This window comes from Arctopsyche grandis, chromosome 3 (genome assembly GCF_051622035.1).
Source record: "Arctopsyche grandis isolate Sample6627 chromosome 3, ASM5162203v2, whole genome shotgun sequence".
NCBI classification, from domain to species: Eukaryota; Metazoa; Arthropoda; class Insecta; order Trichoptera; family Hydropsychidae; genus Arctopsyche; species Arctopsyche grandis.
In genome coordinates, this window is record NC_135357.1 from 20,915,106 (window position 1) to 20,940,121 (window position 25,016).

Genomic DNA, 25,016 nt, shown 5'->3' on the forward strand with positions numbered 1-25,016 from the left:
GGTTTTTTTTCTTTTTAACAAAAGAAAAAAAACTTATATATACTCTTTCGTACCAATGTTTCTGCTTGGCAGAGAATTTACCGCCATCTATTGAAAATTTAGTTAGTTAATTAATTTTTCTATTGATGTTTTATATTTTTTACATGTAGGTAGGTAGGTATTTTTTACCATTTTTTTCATATTAAACAATTAAATTTAAATATTAAACAATTAAATTTAAATATTAAATTAAATAAATTAAAAAAATATTTGAAAAAAATTCGACCGCGTGGGAATCGAACACACGACCGAAGACACGTTTCTTTTGATTTTTTTTTATTTAATAATTTAATATGCCAACACCCATGCGATGATATGTGATAGGGAACAACACTGGTAATTAATAATATTTCGATATTGTGAGTGACTTCGTGAGCAGGGTGTGATGGGCGGTGACGTAAGCGTGTGGAAAGCGCGGATTGGTTAATGGTTAGCGGACGGCAACGAAAATCGCGCGAGCGAAGTAGCAAGAGCGAGCGAGAATGTCGGGACGCAGCTGCAGCGAGAGAGAGATGGAGCGACAGCTTGACAACGAGAGGGCGCTCGCGTCGCTATCTATCGCTGTCGCTGTCGTTCCACACGCTATCGCGGTCAGTCTGCCGGCAGCCGCTCGTGGCAGTTAGCCCGGGAAGCAGGGAACGGGAGCGGAGACCGGGGCGAAAACATGTCTTCCGTCGAGTTGTGTCGGCTGTGCGGCGAACCGGGCAAAGCGACCGAGCCGCTGACCGCGCTCTTGCGAAGACAGATCAACCAGTGCTTCGGCATATCTGTGAGTAAACAAAGAGTTGTCACACCGCGTCTCCATCTCCATCACCACTAAACCACCACCACCACCACCACCACAACCACCACCACCACGTGCATACAAAGAAGGGAATGTCGCTCGAATAGGCGCACAACGCACAACCGCGGTGCGCACGCAGTTGCCAACACCTGCTTGCTAGCGCCACTCTGGGCCAAAATACAACCATGTATTCGATCCTTTGTGGTTCGGAAATTGGGTGAAGCGAATATTTTAAGTGTGCTCGGACTGACGTCAAACGTCTTTTCAAATTTCAATGTCATGTCGCGCACGGTAAAAGTGAAACTTCCGAGTTGTAAATTTTGATAAATAGAGTTGGCACTTGTACATTGTATGTCAAGCCAGTGTTGTGCCCGTTGATACTTCTACGCATGGTTTTGGAAAGGAATATGTATGTAGAGTATTTTTCAAACTTTAATGCGCTTTATAAATAGTATGCATGCGCGCCGCTACAGAACTGAGCGTACATACCTGCAGGTATTCAAGAGTCTTATCAAAGTTTGAGAAAAACTGTGTATAAAAACTAAAAAATGTTTCAAAATGTGTAAATTCGACTCGAGATATATGTATAAAATCGCTATTCTTCCTGTGTGTCTGTCTGAGATAACGCTCGCCGTACTAAAATAGTCATTTTGATTTGACATACATATGTACGTCACAGCTAAACCACTGCCAAAACGTATATACAAATACAATAAAAAAAACTTCTATATACATATATACTATTTACTACCACTGTTTCCTCTTGGCAGAGAATTTACCGCCATCTATTGAAAATTCATTTAATTAATTAATTTTTCTATTGTTTATATGTAGGTAGGTAGGTAGTTTTTACCTTTTTTATATTGAGCAATCTATATATATAAAACACTAATGTTTGGTGTATGTATGTATGTATGTGCCAGTGCGTGGTTGGGTGGTAAAAACACGTTCGATTTTTTTTTTTGCGCAGGGGACGCCACAGGGGGCATAGCCCCCATGGGGGCATGGCCCCGCCGAAGGGGGCGCAGCCCTCATGCGGCCCCACCAAAGGGGGCGCAGCCTCCATGGGGCCCCTGTCGGGGGCGCCGCTCCTAATAAAATAAATAAATATATTTTTATATATATATATATAAATATATATATATATATATATATATATATATATATATATATATATATATATATATATATATATTATTTTTTAATTTAAAAAAAAAAAAAATTATTTATTTTTAATTATTTTTTTTATACACCCCGGGCAAAGCCGGGTAATAAAGCTAGTTAAATATAGATATTAAATTAAATATATTTAAAAGGAATTTGAAAAAATTTCGACCGTGTGGGGATCAAACACATGACCGACGATACATTTCTTTTGATTTTTTTATTATTTAATAACTTTATATGCCAATACCCATGCGATGATATGTCATCGGCATAGGCCGACGCGACCCTGCGCACCATTGTTCATTTTTATGGTGAACCTTTTTTTTTGCTATCTAGCTTTGTAGTTTGCCCTGTTTCCTGGAAAATAGCCCCAAAACGGCCTCTTTCCTGGAAAAAGTACGATCCACCGCCGAAGACTAGTCATCGGGTATAGCACTAGTCGAATAATAATTAGAGGTAGGACCGAAAGCGTGCCGTTCATTATTAATTGTTCGCTGTGCTTTGTTCAATTTTATGAAGAACCTTTTTTGCACTCTTAGCTTTTTAAATAGACCCAAAACGCCCTGATTCCTGGAAAAAGCACGCTTCCTATCCGCCTTTTAAATTAATAATATCTGATGTAGCATAGGGCTGTGCAACCGTAGGTAACCTGGGCCGCACTGAGAAAAAAAATCCGCGGCCGCATCCAGAATAATAAATACAGTACATAAAAAGTTTTTATTTTAATTTTATTCAATATTTTAAAGAGCCGCAGGCAAATTTTTTTTTAATTATTTTGACTTTTTTCATTACTGTGATCATAAATCGGATTATTTTCTACGTTATTTAGAATACAACGCAGGAAAAAAAATAGAACTTATTTTGGCTCGGTAATTATTCTTCAAAAAGCAATCTCGTGCAATTCACTAAAATCACACAACATCTTGCACCAAAAAACTCCATCAATCGAAGGCTACCCACGCGAAATATTGTACTAACGAGAACTTGAGTGCCAGATGTTCCGTGATCAAGATTTTAGTGACTTGCGCTAGATCGTTTTTTGTGGAATAATCCGTTTACCCTTATTTTATATCAATACTAGCTGAACCTGGCATGCGTTGCAATGCCACAATAATGCATACAGTTACCGTTCCCGAGCTAATTAAATTAATTAAATCGTGGTAATCTGACTTATTCGGCGTTAAACAGCGGAAAAACGCAGGCGGCAAACACATTTGAAATTATTCAATTATTTGTTTAGTTTACCCTAACAACGCAGGTGGCGACGCGCAAACATTTGAAATTATTGCCTTGCAATGCCACTCATTCCCGTTTCCGCTCACGTTTTTGGGCGGTTTTTTTTAAAGTAACCATCGCGGACATACACACAATAACTCATGTAAGTTTTATCGCAATCGGTTGAATAGTATAGAAACGCATACGTGACAGACAGACAAACATTGATTTTTTTATAAACATACATCTTCTCTTCTAATATATAATTTGGAAAGAGACTTTGTATATATGTATGTATGTATGTATCCTTATTCGTCGTCGTCGTCCGTAGATCGGTGACGTCATCGAACACGTGATTCGATTTTTTTTTTTCGATCCATAGGCGCCGATTTGTTTTTTTCGATTCAATGGATTCACCCCCGCGGGGGCGCAAGGCGAGTAGTTTCATGGGGCCCCACCAGAGGCACCACAAGGAGCGCAGCCCCGTGGGACCTCGAAGGGGGCGCAGCCCCATGGGGCCCCAAAGGGGGCGCAGCTTTATGGGGCGCAGCCTTATGGGGCGCACTCTTATGGGGCGTAGCCTTATGGGGCGCAGCCATATGGGGCGCCGCCTTATGGAGCTCAGCCGCATGGGGCCCCGAAGGGGGCGCAGCCTCATGGGGCACAGCCCCATGGGGCCCCAAAGGGGGTGCAGCTTTATGGGGCGCAGACTTATCGGGCGCAGTCTTATGGGGTGCTGCCTTATGGGGCGCTGCCTTATGGGGCGCAGCCTTATGGGGCGCTGCCTTATGGGGCGTCGCCTTATGGAGCTTAATTAATGGCCCTAAACGGCAACTGATCATGGGGGCGAAGCCCCATGGGGCGCAGCCTTATGGGGCAAAGCCCTAAATGGCAACTGATCATGGGGGCGAAGCCCTAGACGGCATTTAATCATGGGGGCGCGGAGGGGCGAAGCCCTAAAAGGCATTAACTAAGGGGCGAAGCCCTAGACGGCAATTTATCATGGGAGCGCGGAGGGGCGAAGCTCTAAAAGGCATTAACTAAGGGGGGCGTAGCCCTAGACGGCAATTAATCATGGGGACGCGGAGGGGCGAAGCCCTAAAAGGCAACTGATCATGGGGGCGAAGCCCTAGACGGCATTTAATCATCGGGTCGCGGAGGGGCGAAGCTCTAAAAGGCAATTGATCATGGGGGCGAAGCCCTAAAAGGCATTAACTAAGGGGGGCGAAGCCCTAGACGGCATTCAATCATGGGGGCGCGGAGGGGCGAAGCTCTAAAAGGCAACTGATCATGGGGGCGAAGCCCTAAAAGGCATTAACTAAGGGGGGCGAAGCCCTAAAAGGCATTAACTAAGGGGGGCGAAGCCCTAGACGGCAATTAATCATGGGGACGCGGAGGGGCGAAGCCCTAAAAGGAAACTTATCATGGGGGCGAAGCCTTAGACGGCATTTAATCATGGGGGCGCGGAGGGGCGAAGCCCTAAAAGGCATTAACTAAGGGGGCTACATACCTATACATATACATACCTATACATAAGGGGGCTACATACCTATACATACCGAACCTAAGCCAGGTCGAACAAAACCTGACAATTCAATCGCAACAAAGCTGTGAAATGCCAGATTTGTCCACAAACATTTGCCATCATCTCTCCTTTTCACCGGTTGTTGGACCAGAATCCACACTCGTGCTACTCGTGTCCACCGAATCTCCACTACTAGATTTGCCTAAATTGTGATAATACACATAGTGTATCATTTAATAAAATTTAAACCAATAAAACACATTTAGGGAAATAACAGAAAGAAATTAAGTAGGGAGCAAATGTTTGCAGTGGTTTATTTATAAACTGACTCCAAGTTAATTTATTATAAATTTTGATGAAAGTGAATAAAATAAGTGAATTAAAAAATTTTATTTGAAATCCGCTAAAACATTTTCAAATACAAAACAAGATTAAGAAGATGTTAGTCGTAAAACCGATTTCATTAAGGTTTTTAAAAATACCAAAGTATAAATTCTACTACCTTCGAATGCTTGATTGTGGTGAATTTGATGCGGCGGTGGAGATTGATTGTTGTGTTTTAATTCTTGACCTTCAAGAACAGCAAGCAAACATTGGTGGATGCATATATACTGCTGTTCCGAAGGGGGCGCAGCGGCATGGAGCCCCGAAGGGGTCCCAGGGGGGCGCAGCCTCATGGGGCGCAGCCGTCATCGAACAAATGATTCGATTTATTTTTTTTTCGATTCATAGGCGCCGATTTGATATTTTTCGATTCAATGGATTCAGACCCGGGGGGGCGCAAGGGGTGTAGTTTCATGGGGCCCCGCCAGGGGCGCCACAGGGGGCGCAGCCTTATGGGGCGCAGCCTTATGGAGCTCAGCCGCATGGGGCCCCGAAGGGGGCGCAGCCCTAAAAGGCATTAGCTAAGGGGGGCGCAGAAGGGCGAAGCCCTAAACGGCAATAGCTAAGGGGGGGCGCAGAAGGGCGAAGCCCTAGAAGGCAAAGGCTCAGGGGGGCACCGAGGGCGAAGCCCTAGAGGGCAAAGGCTCAGGGGGGCGCCGAGGGCGGAGCCCTAGATGGCAAAAAAAATTGATTTTATTTATATATTTTTTTTTTTTTTTTTAATTATTTATTGAATATTAACGTTATTTAGAGCAGTCTTTATACCCGTATCATGGTGTAGTGGTCAACGTATATTGATCTGGGCGCGAGGGGGGTAGGTTCGAGTCGGCGTCCTGGAATTGATTTTATTTTTCAAATATCGCTAAAATATAAATTAATTTCAAATTTCAATAATTTCAATTAAAAATATATATATTTAATTGTTTTATATGAAAAGAAAAAAAATGGTTCAAAACCTCGCTAAATGAAATTATTAAAATTACGTATTTTCATATGGCGAGAAGGAATATTTCAATTAATGTTTAAAAAAAAAAGGCGAAATGAAAAATTGGATTTGGCGTGATGTCCCCGAGACCATTAGCTCATTAAATCCATATTCAGGCTATTTGGGGTGATCGGTTCGAGTCGCGACAAAGTCGTCTCGTCGAAAAATGAATTAATCGATTTTTATCGATTCGTTCATTATGTTCGGCGAGAGTTAGAACACACACACACACACAGATTACCGTCTTTATATATATGATGTTTCACTTGTTTAAAAATTTGTCACTGAAAATCGCCACATCAATAGATTCTATTTGTAATATTTTAAGTTTCGTCTCTTACATATGTATGTATACAATTTTGTTTACTTGGCTCTCTAGCGCCGTGTCGATTTCCAACAGGTGACAAACTTTAAAATTGGTCAAAATTACATAAAATGACAAATTTTTGAGTAAATGTGGCTAAATTTTTGAAGTCAAAGAGAAAGTTTAATTTTTAAAATGAGATATGTACATATTAAGACACCAACCGTGTTTTTTGATTTTAATTTGAAATTAAAGATGAAACTTTCGTTTTTTCGGATGTTGGGAAATTTATTTTAATACACAAGATAAAAGCTTTTAAAAACATGTGCTTTTAAAAATATCATCAACAAGGCATAATTTTAAAATGAATAAATTTTCAATTTCGCTTCATATTTACAGATTGAGACGACGGATGAATTGCCGCAAACATTATGCTTCAAATGTCAAGTGATAGTGAGTGAATTTCACTCTGTTATGATCAAGTATCAAAACAAGCAAATATCGCTTTTTAATCAATTCAAAAATAAAGAGGTGAGATATATTTACTTTATTTTTAATTTAGAAATGAAAACTTTACATGTAAATTATATGAGATACTATTTTTCAGACATGTAAGGATGCGATTAAATCATCGGAAAACTTAGACATCAAGCTTGAGCCATCAGAAAATTTGATACCTTCAAGTGAAAATAAAGTAGTAGACAAAAATGTAGATGAACCAATGGAAATTGACGACGTGAAAGTATCGAATTCTAGTCCAGAAAATTTAATTGAAAATAGCCTTTCATTTGATGGTTTAAACACAATAGATTTGCCCGAAGAAAAGGATGCACCTAAAGTAAACCAAAACATTGAAAGGAATCAAATCATTCATGTCAGTGATAAGATTGAGGATACTATATTAAATAGTAGAAGCAATCAAAATACATTTAATTCAAATGATAATGTTGATAAATCAACATTAGTCCCTGTCTGGAGGGTGAAGTACAATTGTACAATTTGTAATGAAAGTTTTGTCAGTAAAAACCAATCTCGAAACCACAAAAAAAACATGCATAAAAACATTGTCGATATTTGCGATCGGCTATGTACCAAAATTTGCCTTGTCGCTCTAAAGAAACTGCCTATTAATTTACCTAACAAAGCTGGTTATTCATTATCACCTTCATGGATTCACCTGGGTAAAAATAAGATACAAAAGTTGGATTTAAAATTAAACCATTGCTACCTTTCGAAAATTCGTCAAGAGATAGCTAAATGTCTTACAAATAATTTGGATAGTGCTGTGGAAAAAGAATTAGATAAAAGTTTAAATACTTTATCAAGTGTTAAGAATGTGATAGACCTGACTGTTGAAAATGTAGCAATTCACAATAGGATTCTTAAGAAAACTGATAATGAAAATGAGTCGACTACAATAACTGGATTTAAAAGTGACCGTATATCATCACCAATATTAAATCAAAAGGACATATTGGACATAGAAAAAGCAAACATTGTAAAATTGGATGAACAGCTAAATATCTCTACATCGAATAAAGGTAAACAAAAGATATATTTATTTATTTAAGCTTTTTAAGTAATACAGTAAATTTATTAAAGATCTGCCAACTGAGAGTGGTAGTTTTGATTGCATTTTTATTTATTTTTTGTTTTGGTAATTTTGATAGAATTTTCTTTTTAATTTTCAGATCCAGCTAACAATTGTGATGATATAGCTGATAATACGTATGCATTAGAACCTAATGAAATTTATAAAACTGTGGCTAAATGCTTTTCTGAATGCTCAGTAAAAAAAGGAGATTTTAATACAAAATTTCTAAATAGAATAAAATTACGTTCTATTGGTGTGTTATGGTTAATGAATGAAAGTTCTCCATTTAAGCTTTATTTTAGTAAGAGTACAGACTTACAGAAACATACTTTGAAACATAATGGATTATGTGCTACTATGATTGGACTTAAACCATATACCAATAAAATCCAAAATCAGGTACCAATATCTCAGACGATGTTAAATGTGAGGTATTTTAAAATGTCAGAAGAAGAAAAAGCAACGATGAAACCGAACACAAAAGAACCACAAATACCGTCCCAAACAATAATTTCAAGTAAATCAATTGATCCATTTTCAATGAACTCTTCTTCAATGACAAGTAAACAAACTCCCGAGTCCTATAATTCGCCTATTACTGAATCAAATGTTACGATGCCAAAAATTATTTCAACATATTCACTTACACCAAACGGAGAAGAAAAAAGATCGAATATACCCAATGAAAATATACAACATAAACCAATGATTAAGTGTAAGCCAACTGCACTCCTAATGGCTAATTCTAATCAATCAGCAGCTTCTAATGGTTTTCTTGGTATCCCAAATTTTGTTAAACCACCAAACGAAAAATCTACATTAACTAAAAATTTTCAAGACCAATATGAAAAGAATGTTATTTTGAACTATCAGTACAATCAAAATAACACCCCAGAAAGTAGTGCAAAACGGTTTAAAGTAATTAAAAAATATGACAACAAAGAATCCGAAAAAAGTATTTTTGAATCTACACCTTCTGCTGAAATGAATCAACCTTTCAATGTAAATGAAGATGTAAATAGACTGCCCACTGTTTTATTAGATATTAATCGTAATTCTGGAATTGATATGTTTTCTAAAATTTCAAAACCACCATCGAACAATTCAAATAATCCAAATTCTAGAACTTTTGTTGAAAATGATAATTTAGTAGATTTTGAAAAAGTTATTTCTTCACCTGTATTATTTAAAAATATTGATTCTCAGCCGGTCCAGAACAATTTATCTTCGTCATTAGTGCCTGCTATATTTGTATCAATGCCAGAAACTTCCATAGCAGATAATTCATCAACTAACTCTCTAAATATGTTTTCTAATTCATCTACTAATAATTCGACAATGCCAGTTAACAATATGAATTTATCATGCATATCAAGTTTGAAATCTGGATCGGGTATGATGACAATTTCTCATAATAATGAAAATGAACACTTACCAAACTTAATGCCAGTTTCTAATGATTTTAATAATCTTTATCAATATCAGCTTTTCAATCCAAACAATCGGCAATCTCAAAATGTTACTGAATCACCCCAGCAAATGTCTCAACCACCTGTATTCATTAACCCATCCTCTTTTTTCATTTCTCAACCATCCCAATTTGTCACTAAACCATCCCAATTTGTTACTCAACCATCCCAATTTGTCACCCAACCATCCCAACTTGTTAATCAACCATACCAAAGTGTTACTCAACCATCTCAATCTGTTATCCAATCATCACATATTGTCACCCAACCATTCCCACAAACGAAGCCTTCCCAACCTGTTCAAAAAGCATCCCCAATTATTATCAAACCGTCTCAAATTATCAGCAAATCACCACAATTTATGGTTAAACCACCGCAAATCATTCCCCAACTAGTCCAGCCTGTTACTCGTACGCCTCAACTTGAAATTAGTACACCTCAACTTGAAACTGAATCTCAATTAAAAACTCGCTTAATTGAACAATCTGATGGTATTAATGGACCCTTTTTTCAACTTGTAAAAGCAATAAAAGACAAAGGTGTCGTTCTTTGTACCCATACTGATGATAAAAGCGTACGTAGTTTAGTAAGATTCAAAATTTTAATAAACGAGATGTACAAAGATAGCAACCTAAGTAAAACATTCCACGTGAAATTATCTTTACTTCAAAATGGTACTTTTTTGTTGAATGTAACTAATGCAGAACTATTACCTGAAAATGTTAATGAATGGTCTTCTCAATACCAAAGCCAATTAATTAGAGCTTTTCAACAAAAAACTGTACTCAATACTATATCAATAATGGCTTCTTCAAATCCATTTAACATGGAAGGAAAAACACAAAAGTTTCTTCAAACATTAGCTGACTTTGATTTTTCATCATGTAAATGATAAGTTGTATATTTTGACTTAGACTGCATATTTCAAAAGCATTACGCGTTCATATACATATGTACGTATGCACACATTGGTGATAAATATATTTTAACTCAAATGTGAGAAAAAAATATAAACTGAATGTACATAATTACTAGTAAGTATCCACACAAGTAATATAGGGAAGAAATGATATTTAACATTTCTTCAGAAGTTACATAAAATAACTAATGATTGTGTTAATGTGATGGACTATTACGCCCATTTTAATGATTTATATGCCAATTGTATTATATTTACAATTCATTTCAATTTGATTTTGATTTTTAAGTTTAAACCAATTTAGGAGTCGTTATTTTGATACTGTGTACATACGTACATATATAATAACGTGATTTGGATTTTAATTAAGTTGCATTCTAATGTGATCACTTTTGTTGTATACAGTTTATAATTTTAGTAATATGGAATTATTACAAAAACACATTGTAATTTTTTGTATATATGTATGTTATATGTATGTAATTACAATATTGTACTACAACAAAAATCTTTATTTTGTTAATTGTGTAAAAAAATTATTTGCGTTTTTTTTTTTTCATTTTAATTTCTATAACCATGATATACTATTTTTCAACCATCTATGTGAATTACTTTTAAGAAATAAAATTCAAAAAAAAAATTGTTTTGTTAGTAACCTTTGACTGCTACAACAACGATATATCATCTCACTCTCACGCTTGCATTTATGCCTATAAAAGAAAGAGAGAGAAGGAGAAACCAACCTGCCTCAAATATATTGCTTTGTGTGGTGTCTAAAAATAGATTTTTTGAACTCCACATTTGTTCTCTTCTCGATCTCTTTCTTTCTTGTAAGCAAAAAAGAAAGAGAGAGTGCTAGGAAAGCAATTATATCGGCAATAAAGTATAATATCGTCCTGTGCTTTCGGCCCATGAATTATGTTAATAAATAATATATAATTTTTTTTTTCTAAAAATTTACATTTATTTAGCATTTTTCGCTTGGATTTTGAAAATCCTTGTAGCAGCCAAAGAGTTAATACACAAAAATATTATATGTTTGTAAATATCATTGTATTTAAATTCACATCCTAGTGCTACCATAACCTGATATGAATTAATATGTTTAATTGTAAATAAACTGAGTAAAAAGTCACATTACATCAGTAAATTTATTGAACTGAGGAACAAGCTTAATGTGACATCGGTGACTGTTTCCCCAGGGCTGTGGAATCGGAGTCAGAGTCATGAAAAATGAACCGACTGACTCCTTTTTATTATTTTCTTTAAGTAAAAGTGTTACGGTTTGTATAAGTTACAAGTAATAAACAATTTTTGTATGTGTATAAAATAATTTCATTTGAATTTGATTTTACAATTTATTGATATTCCATTAAATTATAGTTATTTCACTTTTTCTCACTTTGCCACATTTTTTACCACTATCACAAACTGATTTCATTTCATTTGATGAAGCTATTGAATCACATTTTTTCGAATGTTTTCTACGGGAACTTGTGCTTCTAAAAGATTTTTCACATTTGTCACATTTATAGGGCCGATCTCCAGTATGAATATTCGTATGCTCCTAAAGAAATAAAACATTTAACCACATATGTAAAATAATAGTATATCATCAGTTTGCAAACTAAATAAAAAAAAATAATAATAATAAAAAAACCGAAATTGGACATTGCCACTGGGTAATTGATCCAAATCAAACCAAAAAAGGAAAAAATCAAAAATTTTACTGAATGTTTTCAAATAACAGATTGTAAAAAAAAAACTGTTAACTAAAAAGTTTGTAAACTAGAGATACAAATTTCATAAAATTGTTTAGATCTGGGTAAAACTGATACATACGAGTGCTTGAGATCGTACTTCAGATTCAAGCCATATCGGTTGAATGAAAATTAGTGAGTAATTTGAACTGCGACGATTTATAAAACTTAAGATGTTTTTTTTATTTTAAATTTAAATATAAATTGACCAAAGACATTTTAAGTTACTGACTAATACTGGCTAATTATTTTATTATTTGTTTGGAAACTAGCTCAAGAGAAAAATTAAAATTTCAATTTTTGTTTTACTTTTTTCTAAAATTATAAATTACCAGGAAACCGGTGTTTAAATTAAAATTTACAAATTAGATGGTGGTAAATTTGGACTGCCAGTAAACATTTCTTTTCCCTAAACATATTACAGGTGACATTTTTATAGTATAGTATATGTACCATTAAAATTCAACTAAACTCAGTTTTTCTACTGAACTATTTGCTTAAATGTTTATACAGTTTGATAGCTAAAGTAAAAATTAACTTTATACAAACCTTTAATATTTCGTTAGTTTTGAATTTTTTATTACAAACAAGACAAACAAATTTTCTTTCTCCAGTATGAGTGGTGAGGTGATATTTTAAGTTACTATGTTGTTTAAATCTAAAAGTGCAAAAGTTATTAAGATCATCTATTTAGTGACAAATACTATATTTATAATTACATATCATAATTTCAATACGTTTTCAAACAATGTGAGCATTTGTAAGGTCGTTCATCTGAGTGTGTGCGTAGATGTGCTCTCAGATCAGTGTATGAGCGACCACACTGATTGCAAGAATGCACTCCGTTGATTGCATGTGAACGAGAGTGCACAGATAAGTTTCCTGCCAATGCAAACTCTTTACCGCACACCTACAAATTCATTTAATATCTTAAACATATTTTGGAGAAATCAAAAGAAATATAAAGACACTCTGCAATTACTTTGCATTTGAATGGCTTCTCTCCGGTATGTAATCTCATGTGTTCAGGAAGATAGCTTACGGAAACAAATTTTTTTCCTGAAAATTAAAAAAGAACTTTATACCCATTATAAAATATATAATACATATTTAATCTCAAAATACTAAGCGTTTAATAAAAATTGAGCATACATTAACTTTGAGGGATAAAATAAAATAAAATTACCACATACAGTGCACTGAGCACGACGTTCTCCAGTATGAGTGCGCTTGTGTCGTGCGAGTCCACCATGACTAGTAAAAGCTTTGCCGCACGTATCACACACAAATGGTTGTTCACCGGAGTGGCGACGTTTATGTGTCACCAATGAGCCAGGTTGCGAAAATTTCGCATCACATTCTGAGCATCTACTTTTAAGAATCAATCATAAACATTCAAATTCAAAACAAGTACGAGTTGTAAACAAAACCAACGCACTTGTAAGGTTTTTCACCAGTATGAACTCGCATATGAGTCTTCAGAGCGCCGGCTAAAGAAAATCGTTGACCACATATATGGCAGCAGAGACCTCGTCCTCCGGAATGTAAAGAAATATGACGTTCCAAATTTGGTCGGATTGTAAATCTCCTTCCACATATATCGCAATTATAATTTTTTTTATCTACAACTTCGTAAGATAACAGGTATGCATATAAAGAAAAAAAAACTAAAATAATTGAAAGAAATAGTATGAAGAATGTATTTTGACAAAATAACTGTCAATATGTGATAATGGGTTTGATGCATCCGCTCTAAAATCGTCAGATAAACGAACGATAGATTAACAGAACGGCAGCTTTAAACGTAATTCTCGTTTTCTCGAATGATAGATTGCACATCAGATGACGAGTAACCTTTCGATGTGCACAGATGCAATTATTAAAATTGAGTTGGATCTTTCAAGCGAGTTTAATAAGGCAAGATTCGATAAGTTCCGAATCTTGCCTTATTAAACTCGCCAGAAAGATCCAACTCAATTTTAATAATTGCATCTGTGCACATCGAAAGGTTACCCGTCATTTGATGTGCAATATATCATTCGAGAAGACGAGAATTGCATTTAAAGCAGCCGTCCGTTAATCTGTCGTTCAATTTGTCTGGCGATTTTAGAGCGGATGCACCGCATCCGTGATTTTACGTTTTTTGAAGTAAATAAATAGTTCTTATGTTTGAAATACTTACTTTGAAGTTTTGGTATTTTTGTTGAATCAATATTAGATGGTGGAATTTCATTTTTATTATTTGGCAATTGTGAACTATCAGTAATATGATCTAAAAAAAATGTATATATATACATACATATCAGATGCATATAAAAAGAATATTCCAAATCGAATTAATAACATATTACCATCACCATCACCACTCTCGTTGTGTTCGTCTTCGATATCGTCAATTTCAGTTGAAATTACTGATTTTAAATCACATTTAACTGATTTGCTCCGAAAGCCATTTTTTACTTTTGTCCAATTTTCACACTGTACTGACTGCAATTGATTTTCTATAATATCTCGCACATTTTCTGTATCATTGACTTTCGCCGAAAATTTTTCGTCGGTAGATAAATCGGATAGATTTGAACTTCTCAATTTAAAATCTGATTCTTCACACTGTTTTTTAAATACGTAGGACAAATTCAAAGTATGGATACACTCATTACATATAAATCGTGGAAAATTATCACATGGCGATATCTAAAACATTTTTAGTGCATCTCCATTGCGATTATTAATTTATTTATATCATATTATATTCTACGAAAATTATGTACTAACTTTAATAGTAATGCATAACGACATTAATTTATCTGAATATTGAATAAAATTATCTTCGGCATTGAAAATAGACTGGAGTTCACCATTTTTCAAACAAAGTCTACAAATGTTGCAATTTTCAAGAACGTTTTCTGATATATTCATTCTGCAATGCGTGTTAAGCGGTAAATGTCAGTTTGACAGTTTAAGTCTCAACAAGCGACCATAAGCACATCAATTATTTCTGTATTTTATTTGGTTCGGTGATTACTGGTCACAAAGTACTCGTCATAAAGTCACTAAAATCTCTATAACGGAACATCTGGCAGCCGAAAAGTCCATCATACTAACGAGAACTTGAGTGCCAAATATTGTGTATTCGCGATTTTCATGGCAAAAATTGTCTTTGTGACCACGAAAATGTGACGAATAGTCCAATTACCATTTTATTTGATTACATAGAATCGAAGGTAAACGGACTACTAGTCATATGTGAACCAGTCACAGGACAACCGGTCGCTCTAGATCGGTCACACGTGATCACTTGTCACACTAAAACTGGTCACACCCTAAAATCGATCACGAGAAAACTGATTGACCGATTTTAGGGTGTGACCAGTTTTCTCGTGACCAGTTTTAGTGTGTCGGGTGATCACGTGTGACCGATCTAGAGCGACCGGTTGTCCTGTGACCGGTTCACATTTGACTAGTAATCACCGAACCATATGAGTCACTGGCTTTAATTCGGAATAACGTTTCATTTAAATGTTGACTTTGCGATGGAAAGTCATAAACAGACAAACTAATACCGATCATTTGTATGTATTAAATAAATCCTTGTCGTATTATTAAATCTATCGCGTTACAGACAGATTTAAGAAATATTTAAGTACATACATATGTATATATGTTTTCATTTCATATACTTACTTATGTACTGAATAGCCGATTTAGAATAAAACAATAATTCAGATGTTCAAGGAAAATGTTTGTATTGAAAGAATGCAATGAAATGAATTACAGGGTATTGAATATTTTGGTATCAGTCCGGTGACAAACTAATACCAATTATATGAATTCGACCAATTTTTAATTTTTGGGTGTGACCAGTTTTTTCGTGACCAATTTTCGGGTGTGACCAGTTTTAGGGTGTGACCAGTTTTTGTGTGACGGGTGATCACGTGTGACCGGTTGTCCTGTGACCGGTTGTCCTGTGACCGGTTCACATTTGACTAGTAATCACCGAACCCTAAATACATATGTAGGAATCTCGTCGTCGTCATCGTCATCGAAACCTTCGAGAATATTCCGCAACAACAAAATACATCGAGCGGAACAGCATCAAGCATTCCAGAAAATACTACGCCTCGACGAAAGCAAATTCCCCTTGTACGCATCAATAACTAAATGCTCGTACAACCACTTCCATCAAGCATTCCAGAAAATACTACGCCTCGACAAAAGTGCATTCCTCTTGTACGCATCAACAACTAAATGCTCGCACGCATCAATAACCACTTCCATCAAGCGTTCCAGAAAATTCTACGCCTCGACAACAGTGCATTCCTTTCTTACGCATCAACAAACCACCACCATCGGTCAGGCGATTCCAGAAACACTATAAAAGGAGGTACAACCCAAACAACGCCAGTCGACCCACAGCAGCAAGCGTCGACACACAGCAACAGACCAGTCGACCCACAGCAGCAAGAGTCGACCCACGGCAGCAAGCGTCGACATACAGCTCCTGACCAGCCACCACTACACTACGCGGACTTGGAAGATCAACCAGCCGGACGAGCCAGCAACACACTGCCGTATCCAGAGACCTTCCGAACATAGCCGAACACCGAGCCAGCAACACACTGCCGCATCCAGAGACCTTCTGAACATAGCTGAATGCCGAGCCAGCGACACTCTACCATATCCAGAGACCGCTGAACGACATACTTTTACCAACAATTAACCATACTTGTGTATACGTGTTACTACCAAATAAATACCATATTAAGCATATAGTTGTATTAATACCGAACACAGACGAATCTGTCTACAATACATGGCGGACTGGTGGTGAAGAAGACCTTCACAATAAGACTAGTTCCCATACATAGGTTGATAATTATTTGGTTCGGTGATTACTGGTCACAAATTACTCGTCACAAAGTCACTCAAATCTCTATAACGGAACATCTGGCAGCCGAAAAGTCCATCATACTAACGATAACTATCATAGTAACGAGAACTTGAGTGCCAAATATTGTGTATTCGCGATTTTCATGGCAAAAATTGTCTTTGTGACCACCTCAATGTGACGAATAGTCCAATTACCAATTATTTTAGCAATACGTCATGGCCATCAAAATTGATGTTATTACACATCTGACAGCTGTCAAAATCTGAACATTTCTTGGGCGTTCTGTTTTCTGTTTACTGCTTTTAGAAAGCAATTCTTCTTCGATCTCGAGAGGTAATTTATTTTCAAAGTTTATGATTAATAATTTCAACTACTATTATAACTTGAAATTTTATATAGTTTATCGCTAAAGCCCCCAGCACATAGGCGACAAATCGCTGTGATTTGGCCGATCCGTGAAATGTCACACACGTGTAGACAAATCGTCAATCGCGAGTGACAGATCAAGCCATTTTATTTGATTACATAGAATCGAAGGTAAACGGACTACTAGTCATATGTGAACCAGGGTAATTGTGTAGGTCAGACAAAATCAACCAGATTGGCAGATAAATCGCAGTGATATATCGCCTGTGTGTAGGGGCCGTGTAGGACTTTATTGTTGACAAAGAAATTGAATATCATTCAAATGTGAACAAATATTTGTATGATCATGGCTTCGGTGTTTATAACATCATTAATATTAATTTACAGGCATCCAGTATGGCTGACTTGCCGAATAATAAAATATCTGAGGGGATTACAAATAATGAAGACATAATTAACGAGTTGACAAAAGATCTCGAGTCATCTTTGTTGACTTCGGATACAGCTGACAGGTCATCTTCCTCTTCAAAATCAGATGTGAGTGAAAATTTTGTCATCGATCCAGATGGTAGGGGAAACACTCCGGATAATTCGCAACATCCAGATTTTAATTTGAAAAATACAAAGTCATCAAATTTAGACGATTTTGAAAATCAAAATGAAGAAAAATCCAGTCATGAAAGTGATGAAGAGGATTATGAAGTTACTTTAAAAGATTTGGAAACTTCGCTTACTGAGTCAGAGAAATTGGATAGAAAATCTGAAGCTGAGCGTTTTAAAAATGAAGGTAATGAAAAATTCAAACTTGCGAATTTTGAAGAGTCCATTGAATTGTATACTATGGGGTTGAAGATTTGCCCGTTGGCTTATAACAAAGATAGAGCGATTCTTTATTCAAATAGAGCAGCTTCAAAAATGAAACTGAACAAAAACAAAGCAGCTATTCAGGACTGCACGAAAGCAATTGAAAATGATGAGTCATACATCAAAGCTTATTACAGGTTAAAATTAGTGTTTTCTTTACATTACTAATAATCAATTGTTTTTATTCTTCATATGTGAATAATTTTGTATTATTTTATATTTTAAGGCGCGCACAATGTAATGAACAAACAGATTTGCTAGATGAATGTTTGGCAGACTACAAGAAAATTCTAGAACTTGATTCGCAGCATCTAGAAGCAAGAAAAGCCATTGTACGATTACCGCCATTAATAGAAGAAAGAAACGAACGTATGAAAACAGAAATGCTCTCTAAGCTGAAAGATCTCGGCAATTTAGTTCTTAGGCCATTCGGTCTGTCAACAGACAATTTCAAGTTAAATCAGGATCCAGAGACAAAGGGATATTCAATAAACTTTCAACAAAATAAATGATCATTTGTATACTAGTCTTGTTAGTTTTTAAATTCACTTTGTAAATATGCTGCGGCTGTATGAAGTATTTTTAATTTTGGCAAGAAATGAATTGTTTTTATAGGGAACAATTTCAACTGAGTATAATTTTTATTTTAAAACCCTCATCGCATAACAATAGAGTGAAATAAACTAAATTTCTCGTTTCAATTCTTTCATATAAAAATTTTAATTTTATAAATCAGTACACAAATTATTATCTATCAAATAAAAAATCATAAATTTTAATTAAAGTGCAAAATACAACCCCACATTCTACTATATTGAATTTTCTATTTATTATTTTACGTATTATACATTAGCAGCTTGTCGTACTAGCTATTCGATTTTTTTTGCATTTTTTAAATATTATATTGTCGAATATATATAAATGTATATCAGTATATGTATGTATGGATTGTGAAGCTTTTTTCATGTATGTATGTTAATATTTTGGCTAAAGAAATATTCCTGTTCATATTGCGTTAAGCAGCACCCTCCTCAGCGGTCTTTAAAAAATACATGTATGTACTGGCATTTCATAAACCCAATAAATCTGCTACTCAATGTCTGACCGAAAACATCAATGACACAAATATTTTTGTATTAATGAAATCATTCAATTCTATACTATGTCATTCTATTAAGTGTTCGTTTATTGAGCACATATTTTTAATTTAAATTTGATTATACTGGTTGTATAATATATTTAATTTGTGCTAAATATAGAAATTCATAACTTGTTTCATAATTTTCTTCACCACTTATTATTTTGTATCTCTTATCATTTAGAAAAAAATTTGATTGAAGAATTAAAATAAATTGGCCTTGTGTTTTACATTACAAACTTCCTTACTACGTATATACATACATATCAGTTAAAGGGGTAGGAGCAAAGTTACTTGGCCTCGTCTTCTGGGTCCAATAATCATATTAGTTATGATCTTTTGTATATGTGACCTGAAAATATAAACATGAACACATACTATATATTATATAAAAATAAATTATTCTCGATTAACCACTTACATATCACTTATAAGTAGTGACCATATATTTTTGAATAAGATAAAGGACTTGAATCAAAGAACTTAAAAAACGGTGTATAATTTTATAACATTTATAAATTACACATCATTGAAATTTAAATAAAATTAATTTTGATATTTTTCACAAAGAATGAATGTATTTAATAATGCAGGTTCGTGTTTTAAAAGTAATAAAATTACATAATTGTCCTCGATCTTTGTCCATAGAGAGGTTTCTCGTAATAAGACCCATTCAAATACTTTCATTTCAACAAAACATTTCAGGTTTGATAAAATTTATAAATTGCATCTTTTAATATTTTTGGCTTTTTTTAAATCTAAAATTACTTTTTTAATATTTATAGGAAACAACTCTTCATTTTTTTCTTTCAATCAACTTAAGCTTCAATTATTTTAAATATAAGAATGCTTCACGCATTGACATTTCTTGTGATTCAATTTTCAATATATATTGGTGAAATTTTGAAGCTAGTCTTGAACAAAAAATAACCATTCGTCAGCTAAAATTTCATTAAAAAGAAAATCAGAATTATGGGACATTTTTCTAGTTTCAAATGTACGATTTTTATAACTTAAATAGTTTTAAAATCCTCTCTAAAGCTATCGTGTGTTAGCCATCGTGTGTTGCTGTAACTAAGCATTTGTTTATATTGAACCTTTGCATCAACACAATTCTTTCAATTGTTCCACTCTTATTGTATAAATGTAGAAATATGAATACATTTTTGCTAATATCACTTCATATCTATTGGAAAACAGTCGACACTGTGACCCAAAACATGCGACCAAAAAATCACAGCTACTAAAAAGATGCAACTGGCCTCTACGAGCAACGCGATTGTTACAAAATTTTATTGATTTTTAAATGCTTTTTATCATTACTAAATTAGGTTCACAATACATCTTATATATATTTTAATAGCTAGTGATCTACTGATCATTTTCTATTTTACAATTTTAATTTAATTTTGCTAGTATTCATAGTATTATTTTATTCTAATGTTAATGTACAGCATAATAGGAAAAATTGCTCAAAAACCTATTTACAATTCTTATAAATGCTCATAATACATCTAATACATAATATTAATTAAAGACTCTCTAAAGTCGATGACCTAAAGCAGATTGTGTTTATACCTGAAGGGTATACACATTTTGTTGTAATCACCGAGACTCTTCACAAGTATGTTAGTATGGTTATTAGTGATTCTCTCATAGAATCTACTGGCTTGTTTGTTATTAATGTCTGTAACAAACGGAATATTATTTATGGCATGCAGTTTTTTCAAGTTAGTATATATGGGTGTATTATAAATTATTTTTAAGGATTTATTTTGTATTACTTGGAGCTTGGAAAGGTTAGTATTCGAGGCGTTATTCCATACAGGTGAAGCATAGGTAATGGTAATATGAGCGCGCGATATAATTTTATTTTATTTTGAATTGATAAAGAACTATGACGATTAAATATTGGGTATATTGAGGATATGCCCCGCAATTGTCACAAAATAAAATGCGTCATGTATAGACAAGTATGCAAGTCGCACTTCAGTACGTAACGAAGAGTGTCGAGTCATCGATTTTGATTTTGATTTTTAAATGCTTTTTATTATTACGAAATTATGTTCACAATACATCTTATATCTATTTTAATAGCTACTGATCTACTGATCATTTTCTATTTTACAATTTAATTTAATTTGGTTATTAATCACAGTATTATGAAAATTTTCTTGGGATGACTTATCAAATCGAGATGAATTTTATGAAATAATCCTTTTAGAAGCCTCTGACTAATAAGGGAATGTACCCAATATTATTGTTTACGTTTTCTTCCGGTTTAAGCGCAACAAGAGCCACAAAAAAACACGTTTCTGTAAAATCCATTTTGAAACTGATAAAGTTGCGACTGTTTAGTCGCAAGTGCTTGCACCGTAATATTTTTGTGCGATGTTGCAGTCGCGCAAAATAACGATCGCGCGACAGAAAATTGCAATTATGTTTGGGGCCTTAGTTGTTAATAAAATGTTGAGCAGGATATCTAAAGCTTCGGTACATATTTTGAAATTATCTGAGTACTTGAAATCTTTTAAGATTGCCTTAACTTGTTGGGCTTTGGTTCATCAGAAACAAATGACATAGCATTTGACAATTTTTGCTGCAGTTTTGGACTTGATGAATTTTCACATATTTCTATGATTACTGAATCCTGAGAGGAATCTTGACTTGAAGCATCATCATATAAAAATATCCAAGCTTCGAGCTAAAAATAAAATTTACACTTAAAAATTTCACATTTATAAAATACTAGTTGTTTTACCCGGCTTCGCTCAGTATTTATAATATAAACAGCGCAAACATGGCGAATCTAATAGTAAATATTCATTTTTTTTTTATTAAATTTATTTGCATTGGAAAAAATATAATATTCAACCAATTGAATTATCGTCATAGACAATTTGTTTTGCTTACGAAGTTCCCAACCAAAGATACAAACTTACAAAGTTTCTTTCAAAATTATTTACATATTAGATTTTACACAAAATTTTCACGAATATTATTCGAATAATTGCTCAAATTTTCAAACAACGAATAGTTGTTTAATTGGAATATTTGATTACGCCACAATATGGTGGTTCCGCGACAAATCACTCATGGATTCTACACTCAACGGTTTATAGTTTTTGATCGATGCAATGAAACATGTATCAAATCATATAGAGTTCAAATTAACGTGTAAATTATGATCACTGCCATCGTTTGTAAAAGCAGATCATGTATCAAATCATATAGAGTTCAAATTAACGTGTAAATTATGATCACTGCAATCGTTTGTAAAAGTAGATCAATTATTTTGATAAATCTGCGGATTTTCAAAAGCTTTTATTTAGTTTATAGTACCGGTAGTACCAAAAACTTGTTTTCGGTCAAATACCGATACCACCGGTTTCGGTAATTTCGGCATTGTAATCCCTAGTGACGACAACAGAGTGTATTACCCATATTCGTTTTTTTGACAATGCTTTATATTGAAAATGTTTGACAATGCTTTATATTGAATGGAAAGTCCGTGAGTGATTTGTCGTGACACCCAATATAGTTACATGTAATGAAAAAATGGTTCAAACTTTATTTCAATAAAAAAAATTTATTTTAAGCTTCATTGTACTTATTTAGATATAAATTTACAAGTTATCCACCTCAAATATATTATTGAATTAGTTGAAGAATTTGCCGTTGCGTAAATGGTTGAACATATCTGATTTTGTTGAACAATTATACTGTCATGTTTTCGTGAACCTTTTACACCATTCTCTTTCACTCGTATTAGAATTGAGTGAGTGTAGGCGAGATAGAAGCATTAACCAATGGCGAAACAGAGGTGGAGCGACAATGTACTTTTGTAAAATCAGATTACTACTTTAATACTTTAGCTTCAGTCATATTATCTATTTAAATATTATATGGAATTATGATTTAATAGTATTATGTAATATTAAAATGTAGTTTTAGAGAATATTCATAAAAGGTGGAGCTTCAACTGTAAGGCGTGACCTGGATTGTGTGACTCCTCCCTGAAATGGTGGGGAGAACGTTCCAATCTCTGGAGAAGTCCCTCACAACAGGACTCCGAGATACTTTCCAGTTGCTTTGGTGTTGTGAGGGACTCTTGATCCTCTCTCTCTCATGTGCAGTGTTTCTCAAACGTTGACGACGGGAGTCGATGCAGATTCGTAGTGAGATAGAGCCCAAGTACAAAAACCATTATCTGGATGTAAACTGAACAGGTAGCTTTTTTGTGTTGCCCAATCTAAAATACATACACACATACAAAATATCTTTCTTATCCGTATTTAAAATTGATTTACTCGTGGCTGACTACGGTTTTACAGCCGCATCAAATACATGCAGAATTATAATCCATCCAATGATTTAACTAGGTAATATACATATCTTATGTGGTAATTGGACTATTCGTCACATTGGGGTGGTCACAAAGACAATTTTTGCCATGAAAACCGCGAATACACAATATTTGGCACTCAAGTTCTCGTTACTATGATAGTTATCGTTAGTATGATGGACTTTTCGGCTGCCAGATGTTCCGTTATAGAGATTTTAGTGACTTTGTGACGAGTAATTTGTGACCAGTAATCACCGAACCATCTTATGTATGATAATAATTGACTGTGAAAACTTCTTATGCTCGTTAAAAGTTTTCACAGTCGATACTTCAAACTAAACGATAATAAAAGGGATGCAATTCCCATCATCTTTAAAAATATATAAATCTTTAGTATCATTATACCAAGTATAAATTTATTCCTAATTTATATATCTATACATAACAGATTTATCATTTTGTTTTATACTTGACCTCTCAAAATATAAGTACATACATATGTGCCTTCCTAGGAATTGATTTAACAATGAATAAAGACAAAAATAAGAATATTGAAAACAATTTTATTTGTACAACGTACAAAATCTCATAGGATGTTTATAAACGATTTTTTTTTTCGAAATATTTTTCTCAGATCATTGAAAGTTATGTTTTTTGTTGATTTTGTTGTGCTGTAATTTAAAATCCGTTTTGCGCCTTTGGCTTTAAGAGATTATAAAATAGTTCCTGTAATTTTTTTAGTCGAGATAATTATAAGATGTTTACATTTATTTAAAAATTACAGATTACATACAAACATATGTATTAGTAATTCATGTGCAGTGTCTATTTCTTAATTTCATAATTCGCAGACTAATATATTTAGATAGATCATTAGTTAGTTTCAAAACATTGACTTAATTATTATTTGTGCTTATTCACTTATATATACAATTTGATGACTTACTGTAATATATCGTAAAATTTACAAATATTACAAATAGGTACAAGTCAAGTTAATACACATATGTAATCTTCCGACTATTGGACAAAAACGACATATTCACGCCTTATAATACCAAATTGATTGCTAGAATCATTTTCACATATAATATCGTATAGTTAAATAAAACGATTTAATAAAAATATAAAAGGTGATAAGTTAGTCAAGTAACAAGAACAAATAAATTTAATCTTCGTCATTATTTAATTTTTTATTCGATAATTTATTAATCGATTGAGTTAATTTTGATATTTACGAAAAGTGCCTACTTAGATAAGTATGCGT

The 25,016-nt window shown here is 34.1% G+C and overlaps 3 protein-coding genes across 5 annotated transcripts; 2 read left to right on the plus strand and 1 right to left on the minus strand.

Annotated features, from left to right (window-relative positions):
• Positions 1-484: 484 nt before the first annotated feature.
• LOC143909914 (uncharacterized) lies at positions 485-11,703 on the plus strand. The gene is made up of 4 exons (XM_077428181.1): positions 485-808; positions 6,803-6,934; positions 7,011-7,944; positions 8,095-11,703. Exons 1-4 carry the CDS (start codon positions 704-706, stop codon positions 10,356-10,358), a joined length of 3,435 nt encoding a protein of 1,144 aa, XP_077284307.1. The 5' UTR covers positions 485-703; the 3' UTR covers positions 10,359-11,703.
• On the minus strand, positions 10,842-15,126 carry LOC143909926 (uncharacterized). Of its 3 annotated transcripts, none has more exons than XM_077428205.1 (9): positions 14,921-15,126; positions 14,497-14,839; positions 14,328-14,417; positions 13,584-13,773; positions 13,332-13,513; positions 13,128-13,204; positions 12,883-13,055; positions 12,695-12,803; positions 10,842-11,952 (listed from the first exon to the last, which is right to left on the minus strand). In XM_077428205.1, exons 1-9 carry the CDS (start codon positions 15,062-15,064, stop codon positions 11,758-11,760), a joined length of 1,503 nt encoding a protein of 500 aa, XP_077284331.1. In that variant the 5' UTR covers positions 15,065-15,126; the 3' UTR covers positions 10,842-11,757. The 3 variants fall into 3 exon arrangements, with proteins under 3 accessions (XP_077284331.1, XP_077284333.1, XP_077284330.1); XM_077428207.1 differs by having other exon boundaries at positions 10,954-11,952; positions 13,584-13,767; positions 14,921-15,113; XM_077428204.1 differs by having other exon boundaries at positions 10,954-11,952; positions 13,332-13,516; positions 14,921-15,113.
• A 1,422-nt stretch (positions 15,127-16,548) lies between these two features.
• Positions 16,549-20,632, plus strand: LOC143909935 (tetratricopeptide repeat protein 1-like). Its single transcript, XM_077428253.1, has 3 exons — positions 16,549-17,369; positions 17,790-18,403; positions 18,493-20,632. The coding sequence occupies exons 2-3, from the start codon at positions 17,799-17,801 to the stop codon at positions 18,776-18,778; spliced, it is 891 nt and encodes a 296-aa protein (XP_077284379.1). The 5' UTR covers positions 16,549-17,369; positions 17,790-17,798; the 3' UTR covers positions 18,779-20,632.
• Positions 20,633-25,016: the final 4,384 nt, after the last annotated feature.